We start from the raw sequence: 20410 nt of genomic DNA on the forward strand, positions 1-20410 counted from the left end.
GCTGATCCTCTTACAACTACACAAGAAGTTGCCGAAGAAAGCAACATGACCGTTCTACGGTCATTCGTCATTTGAAGCAAATTGGAAAGGTGAAAAAGCTCCATAAGTGGGTGCCTCATAAGCTAAGGAAAAATGCTTAAAAAATCATCATTTTGAAGTGTTGTCTTCTCTTATTCTATGCAACAAAAATGAACTATTTCTTAACCAGATTGTGATGTGCGATGAAAAGTGAATTTTACATGACAACCGGCAATGACCAGCTTGCTGGTTGGATTGAGAAGAAGCTCCAAAGCACTTCCCAAAACCCAACTTGCACCAAAAAAAGTCATAGTCACTGCTTGGTGGTCTGCTGCCGGTCTGATCCACTACAGCTTTCTGAATCCCAGCAAAGCCATTACATCTGAGAAGTATGCTCAGCAAATCGATGAGATGCACAGAAAACTGCAAGGCCCGAAGCCAGCACTGGTCAATAGAAAGGGCCTGTTCACTCTGATGGTAGTTTCTTTCGCTGTGCAGAAGCTCTTTAGTTTAATGAGATCCCATTTGTCAATTTTGGCTTTTGTTGCCATTGCTTTTGGTGTTTTAGACATGAAGTCTTTGCCCATGCCTATGTCCTGAATGGTATTACCTAGGTTTTCTTCTAGGGTTTTTATGGTATTAGGTCTAACATTTAAGTCTCTAATCCATCTTGAATTAATTTTTGTATAAGGAGTAAGGAAAGGATCCAGTTTCAGCTTTCTACTTATGGCTGGCCAATTTTCCCAGCACCATTTATTAAATAGGGAATCCTTTCCCCATTCCCTACAGAATGGGAGAAAATTTTTGCAATCTAGTCATCTGACAAAGGGCTAATATCAAGAACCTACAAAGAACTCAAATAAATTTACAAGAAAAAAACAAACAACCCCATCAAAAAGTGGGCAAGGGATATGAACAGACATTTCTCAAAAGAAGACATGCATACAGCCTACAGACACATGAAAAAATGCTTGTAATCACTGGCCATCAGAGAAATGCAAATCAAAACACAATGAGATACCATCTCACACCAGTTAGAGTGGCAATCATTAAAATGTCAGGAAACAACAGGTGCTGGAGAGGATGTGGAGAAATAGGAACACTTTTACACTGTTGGTGGGATTGTAAACTAGTTCAACCATTATGGAAAACAGCATAGCGATTCCTCAAGGATCTAGAACTAGAAGTACCATATGACCCAGCCATCCCGTTACTGGGTATATACCCAAAGGATTATAAATCATGCTGCTATAAAGACACACACACACGTATGTTTATTGCGGCACTATTCACAATAGCAAAGACTTGGAATCAACCCAAATGTCCATCAGTGACAGACTGGATTAAGAAAACGTGGCACATATACACCATGGAATACTATGCAGCCATAAAAAAGGATGAATTTGTGTCCTTTGTAGGGACATGGATGCAGCTGGAAACCATCATTCTCGGCAAACTATTGCAAGAACAGAAAACCAAACACCGCATGTTCTCACTCATAGGTGGGAACTGAACAATGAGATCACTTGGACTCGGGAAGGGGAACATCACACACCGGGGCCTGTTATGGGGAGGGGGGAGGGGGGAGGGGGGAAGGATGGCATTGGGAGTTATACTGGATGTAAAAGACGAGTTGATGGGTGCTGACGAGTTGATGGGTGCAGCACACCAACATGGCACAAGTATACATATGTAACAAACCTGCACGTCATGCACATGTACCCTAGAACTTAAAGTATAAAAAAAAAAAAAGAAAGAAAGGGCCCAATTCTTCTCCACAACAACCGACTGCATGTCACACAATCAACACTTACTTCAAAAGTTGAGCAAATTGGGCTATGAAGTTTTGCCTCATCTGCCATATTCACTTTACCTCTCACCAACCAACTACCACTTGTTCAAGCATCTCGACAATTTTTTGCAGGTGAAACACTTCCACAACCAGCAGGATGCAGAAAATGCTTTCCAAGAGTTTGTTGAATCCCGAAGCATGGACTTTTATGCTACAGGAATAAACAAACTCATTTCTTATTGGCAAAAATGTGTTGATTGTAATGGTTCCTACTTTGATTAATAAATATGTGTTTGAGCCTAGTTATAATGATTTAATATTCACGGTCTGAAACCCCAATCACTTTTGCACCTTTTCATTATTTGGCGTATCTTGTTTGCTTTTTATTTTTTGATGTACAATTCTTCCAGTATTTAGAGTTTGTCATATTATTTGTTACAAATATATAGATTACTAAAGAGTTTGTATTTTTATCCTAGTGGTTATCTTTGTAAGTAAAAACTTATTATAAATTTTTAATTATAATTAAAACCATGTAATACATTGTCCTTAGTGTGCTAGTTCTTGAAACAAAATCTCTTATTTCAGTTTGGTGATTCTCTTTCCTTTCCTCTCTGTTTTATCCATCATCTGACTGTATTCAATAATATCTTTTTTTGTGCTTACCTTTGTACTGTCAAATATAATTATTTTGTCCATTTCTTGATCTGTCAACTTTAAATAATACTCTTTAACTTTTTGTTATTATAGAAACAGCAATAAGTAAACATACTCTGCTCCCAGGTTCTTTCCTCTTTCTGCTTCCATTTCTTGCTATTTGTATCATGTCAACACTTGCAGGGCCTCTGGGGCTTGTAGGGGGTAAAATGCCTTTATTCTCATTTTTATCCCCCTCTGGAGGCACCGTGGTTTAACTAGCCCTGATCTGCTAAGTGATTTAGCACTTCTCCGCCCACTTCTGGTCTTCCAGTTGTTTTGACATCATTTGTTCTCTGTGTTTTCCATTCTCTTTCTCTTTGTTCTTGTATATTTATACTGTTCTTTTCCCCATGCTGTCATTCTATTGGCATTTTGAGAGGGTGGGGTAAAACATATGCATTCTATCTTCCATATTTAACCAGAATCTCCGGATAACTCCCAAATAACTCATTTTGAAAAAAGTGTTTTGCATTAAAAGTTCGGAAGAAGCATAGACATTTTACGTGCTATATAATCTCAACTATATTCAATATAATTTTATGATTTTGTGATTTCTCTACCTAGTTACCATCTTCTGATTTATATTTTCAGTGTTCAGCATTAATGCAATGGTCATTTATTTTAAAAATTATTAAGTTTTTATTATGATATGTAACATGTATAATAAAAATGTACATAAAACATAAATTAATTGTTTTAAAACAAATGCTTATGTATTAATCAGCCCTTGATGCCGTAACAAACTATCATAGATGGGTGGCTTATGCAACAGAAATTTATTTTCTCAAAAATCTGGAGGTTAAAGCCTGAGATTGGGATGTCAGCATAGTTGGGTCTGGGAAAGACTCTCTTTCTAGCTTATAGATTACTGCTTTGTCCTTGTGTTCTCACACGAAGGGGAGAAGACTCTGTCTCTTTCTCTTATAAGGACACCCGTTCTACCACTTAAGGGCTCTACTCTTGTGACTTCATTTAACCTCAGTCACCTCCTTAAAGGCCCAATCTCCAACACAGCAACATAGGGGGTTAGTTTCAACATTTGAATTTTGAGGGGACACAATTCACTCCATAGTAGCTTGTGTGACAACTACCCATGCCATAAAATGGAATATGACCAACACTTTACCAGCCCCTTTCCAATTACGTCCTCCTTCTTCTGCCCTGGAGGCTACTATTCTCCTAATTTTTGGTACTTTTTCTTGCCTTACTTTATTGATGTTTTTTACTTCACAAGTATGCATTCCTAAACAAAATAGTTTAGTTTTGCCTGATTTCAAATTTTATATAAATGAATCATGTTTATATAATCCTTTGCATTTGGCCTTTTTTGTTCAATATTACATTCTTAAGACTCATCCTTATTGTTGTGCAGGACTAAAGTTCATTCATTTTTATTGCTGTACATTTTCTCATTTTAGAATGTAACAGAAATAGTTAACGTACTCAAAGTTTATGGACATTTGAGTGGTTTCTGGTTTGGAGTTTTTATGGGCAAATGTTCATAAACTTTCTTGTAACTGTATTCTGGTGGCCACAATTACATATTTCTGTTAAACACAGGTATGTTAAGAGTGTAATAAAGGAATACGGTATATGTGTGCTTTCACCTTTAACAGATAATGCCCAGTGCTTTCCAAAGAGGTTGTCCAAATTAACACTCCCACTAGCAGTGTGTGAGTTTCTGTTGCTCCATGTCATTCCCAATACTTGGTATTGTGACACTTTAAAAAATTTCCCTTCTATGATGAACATGTAATAATATTTCAGTATGATTTTAATTTGCATCTCTTTGATTTAAAAAAAGGTTAAGAATACTTTCATATGTTTATGGCCATTTGGATTTCCACTTTTGTAAAGTGCCTATTCAAATTTTGTGCTATTTTACAAGTGGTTGTTCTGACATTTTTCTAATTGATTTGTAGGGTTCATTACTCTGAATATAAGCACTTGCTTTTTCACGCTCTTAAAGTTGTCTTCTGATGAACATTCTTAATTGTAGTATACTAAAATGTATCAGTTTTTCCCTCTATAGTTAGTGCTTCTTGTGTCATATGTAATAAAGTTTTCCTTAATCTAAGGTCATAAAGATATTCCTCTTTGTTTTTTCCTTTCAAAAAGCTTATCCACTATGATCAAGTTGGCTTCATACCTGGGATCAAAGCTGGTTCAACATATGCAAGTCAATAAGTGTAATCCATCACAAAAACAAAACCCACATGATTATCTCAATAGATGCAGAAAAGGCCTTCGACAAAATTCAACACCCCTTCATACTAAAAACTCTCAATAAACTGGGTATGATGGAATATATCTCAAAATAATAAGAGCTATTTATGACAAACACCTAGCCAATATCATACTGAATGGGCAAAAACTGGAAGCATTTCCTTTGAAAACCAGCACAAGACAAGGATGCCCTGTCTCACCACTCCTATTCAACATAGTATTGGAAGTTCTGGCCAGGGCAATCAGGCAAGAGAAAGAAAAAAGGAATATTCAAATAGGAAAAGAGGAAGTCAAATTGTCTCTGTTCGCAGATAGCATTATTGTATATTTAGAAAACCCCATCATCTCAGCCCAAAATCTCCTTAAGCTGATAAGCAACTTCAGCAAAGTCTCAGGATACAAAATCAGTGTGCAAAAATCACAAGCATTCCTATATAACAGTAACAGACAAACAGCCAAATCATGAGTGAACTCCCATTCACAGTTGCTACAAAGAGAATAAAATACCTAGGAATACAACTTACAAGGAATGTGAAGGACTTCTTCAAGGAGAACTAAAAACAACTGCTCAAGGAAATAAGAGAGGACACAAATAAATGGAAAAATATTCCATGCTCATGGATAGGAAGAATCAATATCATGAAAATGATCATACTGCCCAAAGTAATTTATAGATTCAATGCTATCCCCATCAAGCTGCCACTGATTTTCTTCATAGGATTAGAAAAATCTACTTTAAATTTCATATGGAACCAAAAAAGAGCCCACATAGCCAAGACAATCCTAAGCAAAAAGAACAAAGTTGGAGGCATCATGCTGCCTGACTTCAAATTGTACTACAAAGCTACAGTAACCAAAATAGCATGGTACTGGTACCAAAACAGATATATAGACCAATGGAACAGAACATAGGCCTCAGAAGTAACACCACCCACTACAACCATCTGATCTTTGACAAACCTGACAAAAACAAGCAATGGGGAAAGGATTCGTTATTTAATAAATGGTGTGGGGAAAAATGGCTAGCCTTATGCAGAAAACTGGACCCCTTCCTTACACCTTGTATAAAAGTTAACTCAAGGTAGATTAAATACTTAAACATAAGACCTAAAACCATAAAAACCCTAGAAGAAAACCTAGGCAATACCATTCAGGACATAGGCATGGGCAAAGGCTTCATGACTAATACATCAAAAGCAATGGCAACAAAAGCCAAAATGGACAAATGGAATCGAATTAAACTAAAGAGCTTCTGCACAGCAAAAGAAGCTATCATCAAAGTGAACAGGCAACCTACAGAATGGAAGACAATTTTTGCAATCTACTCATCTGACAAAGGGCTAATATCCAGAATCTACAAAGAACTTAAACAAATTTTCAAGAGAAAAACCAAACAACCCCACCAAAAGTGGGCAAAGGATATGAACAGACACTTCTCAAAAGAAGACTTTTATGCAGACAACAAGCATATGATAAAAAGCTCATCATCACTGGTCATTAGAGAAATGCAAATCAAAACCACAATGAGATGGCATCTCATACCAGTTAGAATGGCAATCATTAAAAAGTCAGATGCTGGAGAGGATGTGGAGAAATAGGAATGCTTTTACGCTGTTGGTGGGAGTGAAATTAGTTCAACCATTGTGGAAGACAGTGTGGTGATTCCTCAAGGATCTAGAACCACAAATACCATTTGACCCAGCAATCCCATTACTGGGTATATACCCAAAGGATTACAAATTATTCTACTATAAAGACACATGCACACATATGTTTATCGGGGCACTGTTCACAATAGCAAACACTTGGAACCAACCAAATGTCCATCAGTGATAGACTGGATAAAGAAAATGTGGCACATCCCTAGAACTTAAAGTATAATAATAATAATAATAATAATAATAATAATAATAATAAAGAAAATGTGGCACATATACACCATAGAATACTATGCAGCCATAAAAAAGGATGAGTTCATGTCCTTTGCAGGGACATGGATGAAGCTGGAAACCATCATTCTCAGCAAACTAACACGAGAACAGAAAACCAAACACTGCATTTTCTCACTCGTAAGTGGGAGTTGAACAATGAGAACACATGGACACAGGGAGGGGAGCATCACACACCAGGGCCTGTTGAGGGATGGGGGGCTAGGGGAGAGAGAGCATTAGGAGAAATACCTAATGCAGATGATGGGTTGATGGGTGCAGCAAACCACCATGGCATGTGTATATCTATGTAACAAACCTGCACTTTCTGCACATGTACTCCAGAACTTCAAGTATAATAAAAAAAAAGAGCTTTATGTATTTATATTTCACAAAGAAAGTGAGATGTTGATCTACCTAGAATTGATTATTGTGTGTGGCGCAAAGTTGCATGTTTAATGTAGTTTTTCCAGTGGGATTCCTAATTCTTCAGCATCACTTTTTGAAGACCGCCTTTTCCCTACTGTTCTGGGGTGCCACCTTTTCACACATTAGATGTTTATATATGTGTTGGTCTGTTTATGGACTGTCTATTCTGTTACATTGTTCTGACCAATCTTACACCAATGGCACACTGTTTCAATTAGAGCTTTATAGTAAATCTTGACATCCAGTAGAATGAGTTCTCCCACTTTGTATTTCTTCCTCAAAAGTTTCTTGGCTATAATTTGCTCTTTAAAATTTCATGTAAACTTTTGAGGAAGAAAATTTAAAGTTTAAAGTTTGTCAAGTAATACCAAAAGAAGCCTGTTGAAATATTGATTTGAGGATCATATTAAATTTATTAGTAATTTTGGGGAGTCTACAATATTGAGACTTTGAATCTGAGAACATGTCTCCCCACTGATTTGGTTTTCTTTAAAAATTTTGCACAACACTTATTATAATTTTCCTTATAGACATCTTACTCATACTTTGATAATCTTATTCCTAGATACTTGACATTTTAAAATGCCAGTGTAAATGAAATGGTACTATTTTCTATTTGTTGCTAGTGTATATATACAATTGATTTATGTATGTTAATTTGTACCCAGCTACCTTACTATACTCTTTTATTAATTCTTGTATGTTATGTTGGATATTTTATGTATACAATCTTATTATCTGTAAATTACATCTTTGGTACTTTTCTTCTTCTTGCACTTTTTTTCCTTTTCTTTACTATGCTGGCTGAGACTTCTGTTACAAAGTGGAAATGAGAAGAACAGACATCTTTGGTTTTTTTTTTTCTTTTGATCTCAAAGGGAAAGCGTTCCATGTTCACAATTAAGTATGATGCTTGATACTTTAAAACAATGAATATCCTTTCTCAGGGTGATGCAATTCCCTTTTTAAAAATTATTATACTTTAAGTTCTGGGGTACATGTGCAGAATGTGTAGGTTTGTTACATAGGTATACACATGCCATGGTGGTTTGCTGCACCCATTAACCCGTCATCTACACTAGGTATTTCTCCTAATGCTATCCCTCCCCTAGCCCCCCTACCCCTCAATAGGCCCCGGTGTGTGATGTTCTCCTCCCTGTGTTCATGTGTTCTCATTGTTCAACTCCCACTTACGAGTGAGAAAATGCAGTGTTTGGTTTTCTGTTCTTGTGTTAGTTTGCTGAGAATGATGGTTTCCAGCTTCATCCATGTCCCTGCAAAGGACATGAACTCATCCTTTTTTATGGCTGCATAGTATTCCATGTCGTATATGTGCCACATTTATTCCTTTCTATTCCAACTTTTCTAAGAATTTAAAATTATAAATGGAAATTAAATTTTATCAAATGACTTTTAGCATCAATTAAGAAGACTATGTGATTGTTTTCCTTTAATCTATTAATAAAAATATAACATATTTTCTGTTGTGGCATGCATTACTGTTATGGTTAGCAAAAAAAAAAAAAAAAAAAAGAAAAGAAAAGAAAAGAAAAGAAAGCTCTGCAAAGCACCTGTTATTATACCCAAAGGTATGTTAGGTTCAAGCTGGAGTGAGAGTATCCCTCCCAGATGTGTGGATATGGAGTGGTTTTGGAAAGTTTCCACATTCAGAAACTACAGCGGTTTCATCCACTAACCTAGGGAAATAGAATAACCTCAGGAATACTAAGATTCCTTTGAGCCATATGAAGCTTGATAACTTAAACAGCTTCATTTATGAATTATTTTCTAAATATACTCCAGAGCCATTTGTTCTTAGTTCTGTCTCAGCTTTGCTCCTGTCTCTCTTTCACAGTAGGCCTTCTCAAAAGCATACCTTCTCTAAGGCATAAATTTATGTGTGCATCTAACAAGTGTGTGTGTGTGTGTGTGTGTGTGTGTGTGTGTGTCGGGGGCGAGGGGACTCATCTTACCAGGCCACCTTAGACTAATGAAATTAGAAATTAGACTTTCTGGGGCTGGGACTCAGGCATTTAAAAAATCTCCCCAAAAATTGCAATATGCAGCCAAAGTTGAGAACCACTAATCTGTTTCTCCTTGAAACTGAAAATCGTGTATGTTTATGAAACAAAGCTCATAGAAGGAGAGACCTAGTTATTACAAAGACAAATAGACAATAAGATTCAGCACTACCCACATGAGTCATGGCAAGATAAATAAAAGACAAAGACTGCCAAGTGAAGGAAGAAAAGAAAGCAAAAAGAGAAGGTACAATAATGATAGCAAATCTACTCACTCAATTTTCTCTGGAAGGTCAGTTCGGGTCATGCACACACAATTAACCAAAATAGTGACCGTAATAAATAAACTGAACCACCTGAAAAGCCTGTGTTAAGGAAAATCTGAGATCACCAAGTCTCTGTGATGTCATCTAGGATCACCTTGATGCTGAATAATTACATTTATAAATCTTAGCTAGTATTAGCTTTATGATCTTGTCACATAATGACCACTAACATTTACTGAGTGTGCCTAAGCTAGGCTGAGTACTTTGCCCATGTTACTTCTAATACAGCTAATCTACAGGTGGGTATTATTATCTACATTTTGAAGCTGAGAAGCAGGCTGACAGAAAATAAAAGTTAAATAACTTTTCTCAGGTCATGCAGCTAGTCAACCATGCTGCAGAGATGTGAACTCTATCTGTCTGATAAACTCTGAGCAAGATAGAAGGAAACTGACTCCCTTTTTCAAAATGTCCTTCTGCCCCGAAGTCTTCATTTCACTACACAAAATGTTCTGAAATTTCATCTGGCAAATGTTTTTTTTATTCTAAAAGACAAAGAGAAGTTAGAAACTTGGAGATAAGTGAAGAGGTACAAACTTTCATGGGAATTAGTTTCATCAGATTGTTTGCATAACCTAGTTGAGATCAGTTCCACCAAGGAAATGGTCTTCCAGATAGGAACGGTGGAGGCAGGCACAGGGAAGTGAAATACTGGCTCCGGAAGAAAACCCCAAGTAGAATTAGGCTGGAGTGGAGAACTCTGAATAGCCAGAGTGGAAAATATTGACAGCTGACTATGGGCAAAGGGATCACCAGAAAGGGAGGGAGACATTGAAAGGAAGGTGGGTAAATGGGGTAAATAGAAGGGAAGAAACGTTAGTGGGGAGAATTTAAAGGTAAATTGTTCCCACTTGGACATTTTTCTTAGGAATAGCTGGGCTCCTAACAGTACTTCCTAAGGAAAAACAAAGCTTGAAGATAAGCTTGACCTACAGAGAGAGTACAACACTCATTTTTCAATTTGAGCGCAAGTATTTAAATGTATTTTCGTTTTCTGTAAATGCCTTGATGTGTCCGGTTTTAGTTACTTAGGAACACATCTATTTTGAAAAGAAAAATTCTGTTAATTAAACCACATTTTCCTGCTGACTTACAATTAAATTAGGAAGTATGCTCACAGGGGGGAAATGTTAATCCATGGATTAAACTAAAATCATGTCTCCAATTCTACAAACCTTTAAAAGTAATATATCTTATGTATAATATTAACTATGAAAACATTCATAGCAAATGTGATTAGAATTATATTTTTGGTGAAATATTAATAATAGGGCCCTGAGAATTCTAGTATCTTTTGGGGCTGGAGTTACCAAATTTATGAGATTTAAATGCAGACTTTTGTGAGGAAGAGACCCCCTCAACAGCTTTTCTGTTCAGCTGTGACTCTACCAAGCAATTATTTTACTCATCAAATCTCAAGATGAAGAGAATATTCACTGGTCACTTGGTTCTTTTAAGGGGATTTTATTTCTAATTAGCTGTTTTTTACTTATCCAGATGTAATTCAACCAGAATCCATATAGAGGAGTTTGTACGTTTGTGATTTCTCTTTATTTGTAATTTCCATGTAATTGTATATATTTTGAAAAAGCAATAACTACCCAAGCAGAGATGACACATTGAGAGAATAATTATCCTGATTACTTTCCATTAACTGCCTACTTCCTCACTGCAGATACTGCTCTATGCAGGATGCAGGCTGGACTTCTTAACTAGGTACGTAGTCTTGGATAATTTACTTAATGCCTCTGTGTGTCAGTTTCATTATCTGTAGAATGGGGATGGTAATCTCTACTTTGAACTGATGATGGTGTTGACACTTAGGAAGTATTTAGCAAGTGGGAGACTGCTATTGTCATTAAATATCCTTCTGTAGAATCTGAAAATTCAAGATTCAGCTCAGAAAACGTAATTCTTGCTGGCTAGCCATAAAGACAAAAATGTAAAAAGAGAAAACGTAATGCAACTTCATCAACCGTGCAGCTTCATGTTGAGTGTACAGCTAGATGACTGTGCCAAGGTTACTAGCTCAATGAGAACTGTCCAGAAATCCAACAATCTGCCTCAGAGTTAGGGAGCAGGGTAGAGCTCTTTTTTACTGATGCCTTCTAAGAAAAGGCTGGTTACCATTTGTCAGGCAACCGAGGCAGGTGTATTCTTGCACATCAATCTCCTGCAAGCCAGGGCTAAATTTGTCATAAGGAACTTCCAGTCCTTCCAATGATCAAGGATCTTAGGTCATTAGGATCTTTCCATTAGGACTACCCAGGAAGATCTTAGGAAAACAAACCAAAGTTTCTTTTCTCTACTAGTTTGGCTTGCCTTGCAAAATCCCCTGAAGGCAGCTTCTGACACTACCTAAAACAATTCATATAGTAGACATTTGACCAATGTGTCTCTAATCATTACAGTCTTGTACGGCATGAAGCGCGGATTATTGACATTTTAAATCTGCTAGGAGTTTTTGAGTAACTTGTGATGTTAACAGTGCCCCATGACCAACGAAGTCTCATTGAGACTGTGTGTGCGCTTCCCATCATGGTCTGCTTTCCTTGCCCTCTAGGAGGTGCTGCCCTTTTGCCATGGTTATGGCACAGAGTAACAACTCACGCCTATCTCATCTGCCCAAAGAAGGTTTGGGCCCTCTTACTGCCTGTTGTGTTGTGGGGAGAACGGACCACACACTGTGGTGAGAATGTGTCTGGGGACATCAGCAAACCTCCCCTCATAAAGAGGGCTTTTTTCAAATTGTGCATCCACAGGTGTGTCTAGATTAGTCTCAGGTGGATCCAAACCACCTGTGTGTTGCATGAACACTTCCTCTGTGTCTTGGGACTGCTTTGGGGTGTGGGACATATTAAAGGCACAGGCCATTTTTTCAATCTAATAACCTCATTGTCCTTTTGGGATTCAATTGGATAAGGGCCCTGTTGTTAACCTCTAAAGAAGGTACTGGACACGGTGGGCAAAGTCTGATTCTAACACGTGGAAGAGGCAATTGTGCAAAGGATATGAGTGGACAGACACTTTGATGGCCGTTCTTCTGATCAGGTTGAAAGGACTGAATAGCCACAGGGCCCGAGTGGCACTAAACCGGGAAATGGTCCTCCCTTTGTTCAGCACCATAAATGTCTAAAACAAAACAAAACAGAAAGTGGACCTCCAATGAGAAACAAGACTCCTTATACAACCATATTTTTAAACATGAGTGGCATTATCTCAGGCTCATGAGCAAGAAGGGCTCTCGGAACCACCGGTCAATGACAGCCAAATGGAGGTACAGAGAGATAGAGAGGATCAAGGACTAAAAGCCATATCCTCACCCTCTCAGCAAGATCCTGGTCTCTGGGACTGACAGTGCACCAAGATGAGCCCACTGAGGGTGCTTCATGGACAGACAGCCGATCCTCAGGCTGGTAAGATGTATTATGCCCAGGGGAGGATTCTGGCAGCAGGATGGTGAAGTTCTGGTTGCATTTAATTTCTCTTCTGACTAGAGAACCATCCTTGTTTTATAATGTTTCTTCTGTCTCCACCTCCTATGTCTTTGCCTCTTAAACCCTCTCCTGTCTTCTCCCTCTGAGCATTTAGGAGTATATGAACTCTTGGCATGGGAGAGGAGGAAGAAAGATATTCAGTGCCTTTTTATTTACTCTGCTAGCCATATTTGAGATGGCTGGTTCCTGTTCTCCTAAATCCCAAACATGCATTCACCATTTTTTGGTTCTATAGAACATCTCAAATACAACATAGGTGAGATAATCGCCATGAAGAAGCTCTTGTTTAGTGATTCTCAAACTTTTTGATTTCAGGGATTATTATTCTCAAACCTTATTGAGGACCCCAAATAATTTTGTTTATGTTAATACCTTTTTGTTTATGCCATATATAGGTATATCATATTAGAAATTAATATATATGTATATATGCTTATACACACATACATACATATCATATGTGTGTATATATACCTCATATTAGAAATTTAAAACTCAGGAAATTTTAAAACACGGGAATATACAAGCACACATTCCAGTAGCTGTTAGAGTGATGACATCATCCCCCATCAAGAGCCTCTATATTCACCAATGTATGATGATAAGAGAATGTGTGTGAAAAAGACAAATTATATCCAAGTATTGTTATAAAATAGTTTTGATTTTATAAACCCACTAAAAGAGTTTTGGGTACACCAGGGGTTCCAAGATCATAGTTGAGGACCACTGGCTTAAATCATCCTGCTTTCTGTCCTCATCCCCATACTCCTCCCCCAACCTCAAGATGTGTGCTCTCCACCTGCAAAGAGAGCCAACTCATCTGGAGGCCCCAGGCCAGAGCTCATCCAAAGGAACAGCCAACTTTCTCTGAAAGCTCTGCAGCAGTTATCTGCTTTTGAAGATCTAGGTTTAGTTAGTTTCTATCATAAATGTCATAAAAATTCAAAGAGATCATCAAAGAAGTTAGATATGGTTTTTTTGTTGTTAACGGAATCTTTAATAGACTACATCACCCAGGGTTCAGGAGGACTTCCTGGACTGGGTGGGACCACGACTTCCTCTCCAAGAGCTGAGAGCAGACATTCCTACTGGTAGCTCTTACCCGGTGTGTGCTGTAGAAGGTGTCTAGATCCTCCAGGGGCTCCCCGATCAGTTCTGCTGGGAGCTCACCATAGAACTTGGGCAGCTGGTTGCAGGCTTTCAAGTCTAGCTGTGGCCGAGTCTTCTCTTCTTGGTCCTTCTGCTCCCTGTGCTTCTCTCTGGCTTTCTTTGCTGCCTGCTTGGCAGCAATTTGCTTCTCTATCTCCACCAGTGACTCCGGAGTAAAGCGACGAAAGTTGTTAGTTCCGAGGGATCCAATGGGGAATTCCATCTTCTCATTCTTCTTCAGGAAGTATTTATACTCTTATGAGAGTGGACATAACCACAGAGAGGTGACAGCTTGCCCACTGGTCCTGTCCCTCTCATCTGTCCCATTTTGATTGTCAGAACAGCCCCCCTCCCACCCTCATATCTGGCTTTTCCCTGAACTCACGCTTGGCTCCTCCCAGGAACCCATTCCCCTGCAATGCTCTCAGGGGAGGCTGTTTATTCCACCCTCCTCCAGGTGGCTATGTCTTTGCCCCCCATGTGCTTCTATGTCATTGCTTCTTCATCACTTTGTACCATCCTACCACTACCACCAGATTTAGCCATGCTGCCCTCTCTCCTCATTTCCAGGACCACTGAGCTCCAGGCACTCTCCCATATTCATCAAAGACTTTGGTTCATAGTCTATTTTATCTTAAGTCTCATGCTACTTTCTTATCACAACTTTTATTTATCGACATTGTCAACATTTCTCCCCCTGTTTGAATTCCATTTGGACCTCCAAGTTACTGGAGAGCTCCAGATTGTTGGAGAATTTCACTGGAACCTCCAATTTCATTGGGACCTCCAGGTTCAGTCTATGGCTGAACACTTCTGTCCATATCAGACCTGTGGTCCACAATTTTAGCCACTCCTCACCCTTATCCTAAATCCCAAGCCTAAGTCAATCTAGAACCGTTCCCCTGAACTGCTGAGGGGTGATGGGAAAACTCAGTATTGCCTGGGAATCATATGGTATCCCTAGTCAGAAGTTTCTTCTGGTCTGAGGTTTCAAATACACTCTTTTTCTCACTATTCCCTGTCTTCTTTTGCAGTGAGCCAATGACCACATTTCCTAGTTCATGGAGAAAAACAGAACTCTGTCAACTTCATGCCATCAAACCTCCAACTCACCTGCGTCTGTAGCCTTTTTTCCTCTGTCCCTTCTGTTACAACATGAGAGGTATCATCCCACATTCTAAGGACCAGTCCTTTCCCTCTGCTTAGGGTCTTATCTCATAGCTACCTCATTTTTCTCTCTCTCCTTGTCTGCCAGCTCTTTCCTATCAGCATTTAAAGATGCTTAACTTTCCTTCAACTTTAAAAACTCTCCCTTGATGCGGAGCCCATCCAGGTCTTCCCTCCTCTCTCCTTCTGTTCTCTGCTGGCTTTTAAAAAAGGACTTACTTCTGCTCACTGTTTCTAGTCACTCTTCAGTCTTTGAAGCTTGGATTTTGCCCTCCTATCTCACTAAAATGCTTCCTTGCAGGGATACAAGAGATCACCTTGTGGCTAAAGTCAGGGGGCCCTTCTCAGTTCTTATCTCTTTTTTCTTTTTCTTTTTCTTTTATGAGAAAGGGTATCACTGTCACCCAGACTAGAGTGCAATGGTGTAATCTCTGCTCACTGCAACCTCTGTCTCCTGAGCTCAAGCAATTCTCCCACCTCAGCCTCCCTACTAGCTGGGCTACAGTCACATGTCACCACACTCGACTGGTTTTGAAAAAAAATTTTTGTAGAGACGATGTACCACTATATTGTCCAGGCCCATATCAGTTCTCATCTTGATGGTCCTATTGGCTGTTTTGACAACTTCCTCCTTAAAATACTGTCTCTCTTTGGCTACCATGACACTCTCTTGGTTTTCCTAACTTTCTGTCTTCTTCTCAGTCTCTCCTTTCTCAGCTTCTCCCATACATGATTGTGAATATTGGCACTCTATCTTTTGTTTTCAGAATAATAACAATAGTAACAACTTCAACAGCACTAGCATTTACTGAGATTCCACTGTATTTCAGACTCTGGATCAAGCAATTTTCATGCATTATTACATTAACTATCACTGTACCTGTGAAGTATTATATCTAATATATAAATAAGATACCAGAGCATCAAAGTTAAATTTTCCAAGATCACATTACTAATGAGTGGCAGAATGGTACTTAAACTCACGTATGTTTGCCACAATCTCTTGGGAACATCTCATCATTCCCATGTCTTCACTTCTCATTTATATGCAGATGACTGAGTCTTAATCTGTAGCTCTCAGAAGTCCATGGGGCTCAGATCTTCATTTGACCTCTCCACTTGAGTGTCTCCTGAGCACCTAAAACTCAGCATGCCCCAAACTACTCATTGTTATCTCCTCACTTCTTTTGAATACATGCCTCTCCTCCATGTCTTTTTGCTGCCATTAGCCCCAGATAGCCTGTTTCTGTGTCTGCCCACAACCTGGGTACCATAATTATGCCCTTTCTATTTCATTCCCACATGCAATCAGACATCTAGTGCTGTTGCTTCTGCCTCCTTAGTATCTTCTCTTCATGTCTCTCTAACCTCTCCATCATACTGTTGGTCCAATCACTGCCATCCCAATGGCCTCATAGGTGTCATTTTGATTACCCTTTAGTCCTTTCTAACCTATTCACCAACAGTGACCAAATGATATTTCCAAAATGCAAATCTGGTTATATGATATCTTTATTTAAAATCATTCTAAGGCTCTCCATAGCACTCAAGATAACCCAAACTGTGTGCTGACCTCTCCAGCATGGTAGTTCCCAGCCACACTACTTTTATAAGTTTCTCCTTGAATTTGATGCTTTCTTTTTTATGTTAAGGCTTTTCCATATTCCACTTACTTTGCCTAAAATTATCTTTCCACTTTGTTTTGCCTGGTTAATCCTCTCTCATTCTTGTACTCTTGGCTTTGAGACAATTTCTTCCATTTCTGATCTATATGAAGTCTATGTTAGGATTCCTGTTTCATGTTTCCATAACTCTCTGCTCTTTCTCTATAAACCTCTGATTTGTAATTTTTGTTTGCCTTTCTATTGTTTCCACCAAATTATAAGCTCAGTGAGGGCTGGACTCACATCTATTTTGTTCAGCATAGATTTTCCAGAACCTAGTATAGTGTCTGGTACTTAGTAGATACAGAATAGATAGTTGTTGCATGAATAGAGGTAATGACAAAGCATAATAGCGGAAAAACTAAAGAACATTTTGTTCAGAAAAATACAGCAAAAATCACAGATCCAATAATAGGAATATAAGGAACCAAAGAGATGATTGAGTCTATTGACATTTTAAAGCTCACACACCCCAAAGTCAAGCAGATGGCGGCAGAGGCACTGCTTAAATCAAATACCCCTATGATGGCTATCCTGCTTGCTCCCACCATACCTACAGGTGTCTCTTGAATCCAACACCCCTGTGATACAGACACTACTTATTGTCACCAGCCCTAGAGGCAGCTCTGGTACCCAATACCCATATGTGGGAGGCTCCGTTGGTTGTCACCAGTCCTTCCATGCATTGAAATCCTGGGAGGAGCTCTCACTGCTCTGACACCATTCCTCTTCCTTAATGTCCTCCATTACTTTCTTCTGAGAACTTTCCCTCACCCCCTTCCTCTCTTCCTGCCTATTTGTAGTTGATCTGTCTCTTAGGGAACTTTTCAAAGTCAACCTACATTACATAATTGAACATCTGTCTTCTATTTTCTTCTAACCTAGAAATTCTGTGCATTGTGTGCCCAAATTCTGATTAACATGGTGTATTTATGCAATGACCATTCAAACACTGTTGACTTCAGTGTCTTTAATTCTTCCCTTCTGAGAAACAAGGATTAAGTTAACTTTCTCTTCCTCATCTAGGGGAGAAGAGATACTTATAGTTTGGAACCAAATTTGAATCCCAGGACTCAGTTGTTTAGTAACAATGCAGGAGTTCTCTCAGTAACACTGGAATGCAATGTTGAGGATTGAGAACAGGACTAAGCCATAATTCCAGGTCCTGGAGCTGGGGCTTGAGGTCAAAGCAAACGCAGTCATGAGACTGACTTGATGCCAAAAGTCCGTAGTTCTTCTGGGCTACCATAAATCCCTCTGACTAAGGATAAAGTTGTTTTCAACATTGGGGTGGGAATTTGTAGTGATGTGATGTGGGTATGAGGGACCAGTCCTTCTTTTAAGACTTTCCCATTAGAGGTGATAGCTCTGGACCTGGGATCTCTTGATTGAAGTGGTTCTCTATATTCCCATCTATTACCCAGTGTCTTTACATGACATCCTGAGAAAAATATTGGAGTGCAAGTAGTTTATCTGAGAGCTATTTCTAGGAATGTCATAGAAGAGTGGAAAAGTAAGATAAGAAGAAGAAAGCAGTATTTTTACGAGCCATTTACTCTTATGGGCAAACTGGGCTCAGAATTGTTTCACTTAGGGGTAAGGATACTAGGGTTTTATCTACCGGTCCTGTCCCTTACTGGTTGAGGGTCGCCCTGGGATCTTAACTCTACAGAACTTACTTCAGTGGCCAGAGAAAGTCCTGGGCAGAGAGAGGCAGGAAGTCACATGTAGGAAGTGTCTGCTGATTACCTCTGGGCTAGATCCATGGGAAATGAGCAAGATGCAGATAGTGACTGCTACAGTCCTTGCAACCTTAATTGGGAATCTCTATTTTAGGGTCCAGTTGAATGCAGTGGGGAAGGCACATCCTTTGTGAGGTAGCAATATCAAATGTATGTGTTATAGAGTTAGTCTGGGCCCGATAATTCACTCTTGAATTGGTGGTTGAGGAGGAGACAATCCAAGAAATCAAGAAATATCTATTCTAGTTTGGCTCCAAGCTCAGCCCTAGTTTTCAAATAGTCCGCATAAGTTTTTGCAGTTATATTCCCCTAAGTTTAATAGCTGTTCCTGCTAAGCGAGCCTCTCTTTTTGGTGGGCATTCAGCTCTCCCAAGATGAACCAACAGTGATATTTGGTTCCCCTTGCCTCCTTTTTTTTTTTTTTTTTTTTTTTGAGACAAGGTCTCACTCTGTTGTCCAGGCTGGAGTGCAGTGGCACAATCATAGCTCACTGCAGCCTTGACTTCCCAGGTTTGAGTGATCCTTCCACCTCAGCCTCCCAAGTAGCTGGGACTCCAGGTATGTGCCACCATGCCTGGCTACTTTTTGTATTTTTGACAGAGTTTTTCCATGTTGCCCAGGCTGGTCTCGAACTCCTGGGCTCAAGCAATCTTCCCACCTCAGCCTCCCAAAGTGCTAGGATTACAGGCATGAGCCACTGTACCCAGCCCCTTTTGCCTTCTTAATATCAGGTGGGAGAGGTTCTTTCTCTATTGCCGTTCTCTAAAGCTCCATGTCTCCCAGAAACTGTAGGATCTCCGGGGGAAGGTTGAGTTTCCTGACACTAACCTGAGTGATGGCAGAACGGATTAGGTATAGGGCCAATACTTTCCTTTATGCAGTGGTGACCCTCTCTGCCCCAGATCCTGAGGGCCAGATCCAGGCCTACAGAAATTCCTTTCACAGGCAGTCCCCCATCACTCACATCGACTAATCAATTATAAGGGTATTGACTCAGAGCCTTCAGAGAGGACTGTCTAACCTTGCATTTTCCCCAATGTGTTCTGCGGAATTTGTAAATAAGAGTCCTATAGGGAAAACAATGTGGGTAAAATTTTCCCCTTTATAATGCATTTGTTGAAAAGTATAGAAGACACTAACATGTTTTATTGTTCTTTTTATTATGTAATGGTATGCTTTTAAGAAGTGACAGCCAATCTCGAACGTGGCAGGGAGATAGAGGAGAAGGCCCAGCTCCTTGAATACATGGATGTACTTGCTAATTGAGAATGTGCTTCTGCCTGACACTCTCCAGTTTGGCAGCATAATTGCAGTTTTTTATTCTTAATAAAACAAATTATTTAATTTCCCTAATTGGTTACTTTTCCTTCTCATATAAAGTTTTTCTTAAAAAAAATCATTTGATTAAGGTTTTGATAATTTCTTCAGGTGATTTATTCATGAAACCATGTTTGCTGTGTTATTTTACTTCAAGTATATCTTGCATCTCCTGAGGGCCAACTGATGACTTAACAGTGCATGATGATTTTAAAGTTGTTTGCTGGTCCTATAAGCTTGTGAAATCTTGTCCTAAGATATGTTCTCTAATGCTTCCAGAAAGGGTCTCTGGGATCCCTGGTCCATCATGGTCCAGGCAGTTCACTGACTTTCTAAGTTCTTTATGCGTTACAATATTCTCAGAAAGCTCATCAGCCCTAGGGCTAGTCTGGAGGTAAACAGGATGGTTTGCCATCACAGATGGGTAAAGCAGTA

The 20410-nt window shown here is 39.1% G+C and overlaps 1 protein-coding gene across 3 annotated transcripts in view; it reads right to left on the reverse strand.

Annotated features, from left to right (window-relative positions):
• The window catches only part of SCN10A (sodium voltage-gated channel alpha subunit 10), a 100527-nt gene extending 86219 nt beyond the window's left edge, over positions 1-14308 (reverse strand). For all 3 annotated transcript variants that reach the window (XM_015131317.3, XM_015131316.3, XM_015131314.3), the window contains exons 1-3: positions 14039-14308; positions 12444-12571; positions 9389-9469 (exon numbers count right to left, since the gene is read on the reverse strand). In XM_015131317.3, the coding sequence (XP_014986803.3) occupies positions 9389-9469; positions 12444-12571; positions 14039-14308 (479 nt within the window). The remainder of the gene's footprint in view (positions 1-9388; positions 9470-12443; positions 12572-14038) is intronic.
• Between the last annotated feature and the right edge of the window lie 6102 nt (positions 14309-20410).

This window comes from Macaca mulatta, chromosome 2, assembly GCF_049350105.2.
Source record: "Macaca mulatta isolate MMU2019108-1 chromosome 2, T2T-MMU8v2.0, whole genome shotgun sequence".
Taxonomy (NCBI): domain Eukaryota; kingdom Metazoa; phylum Chordata; class Mammalia; order Primates; family Cercopithecidae; genus Macaca; species Macaca mulatta.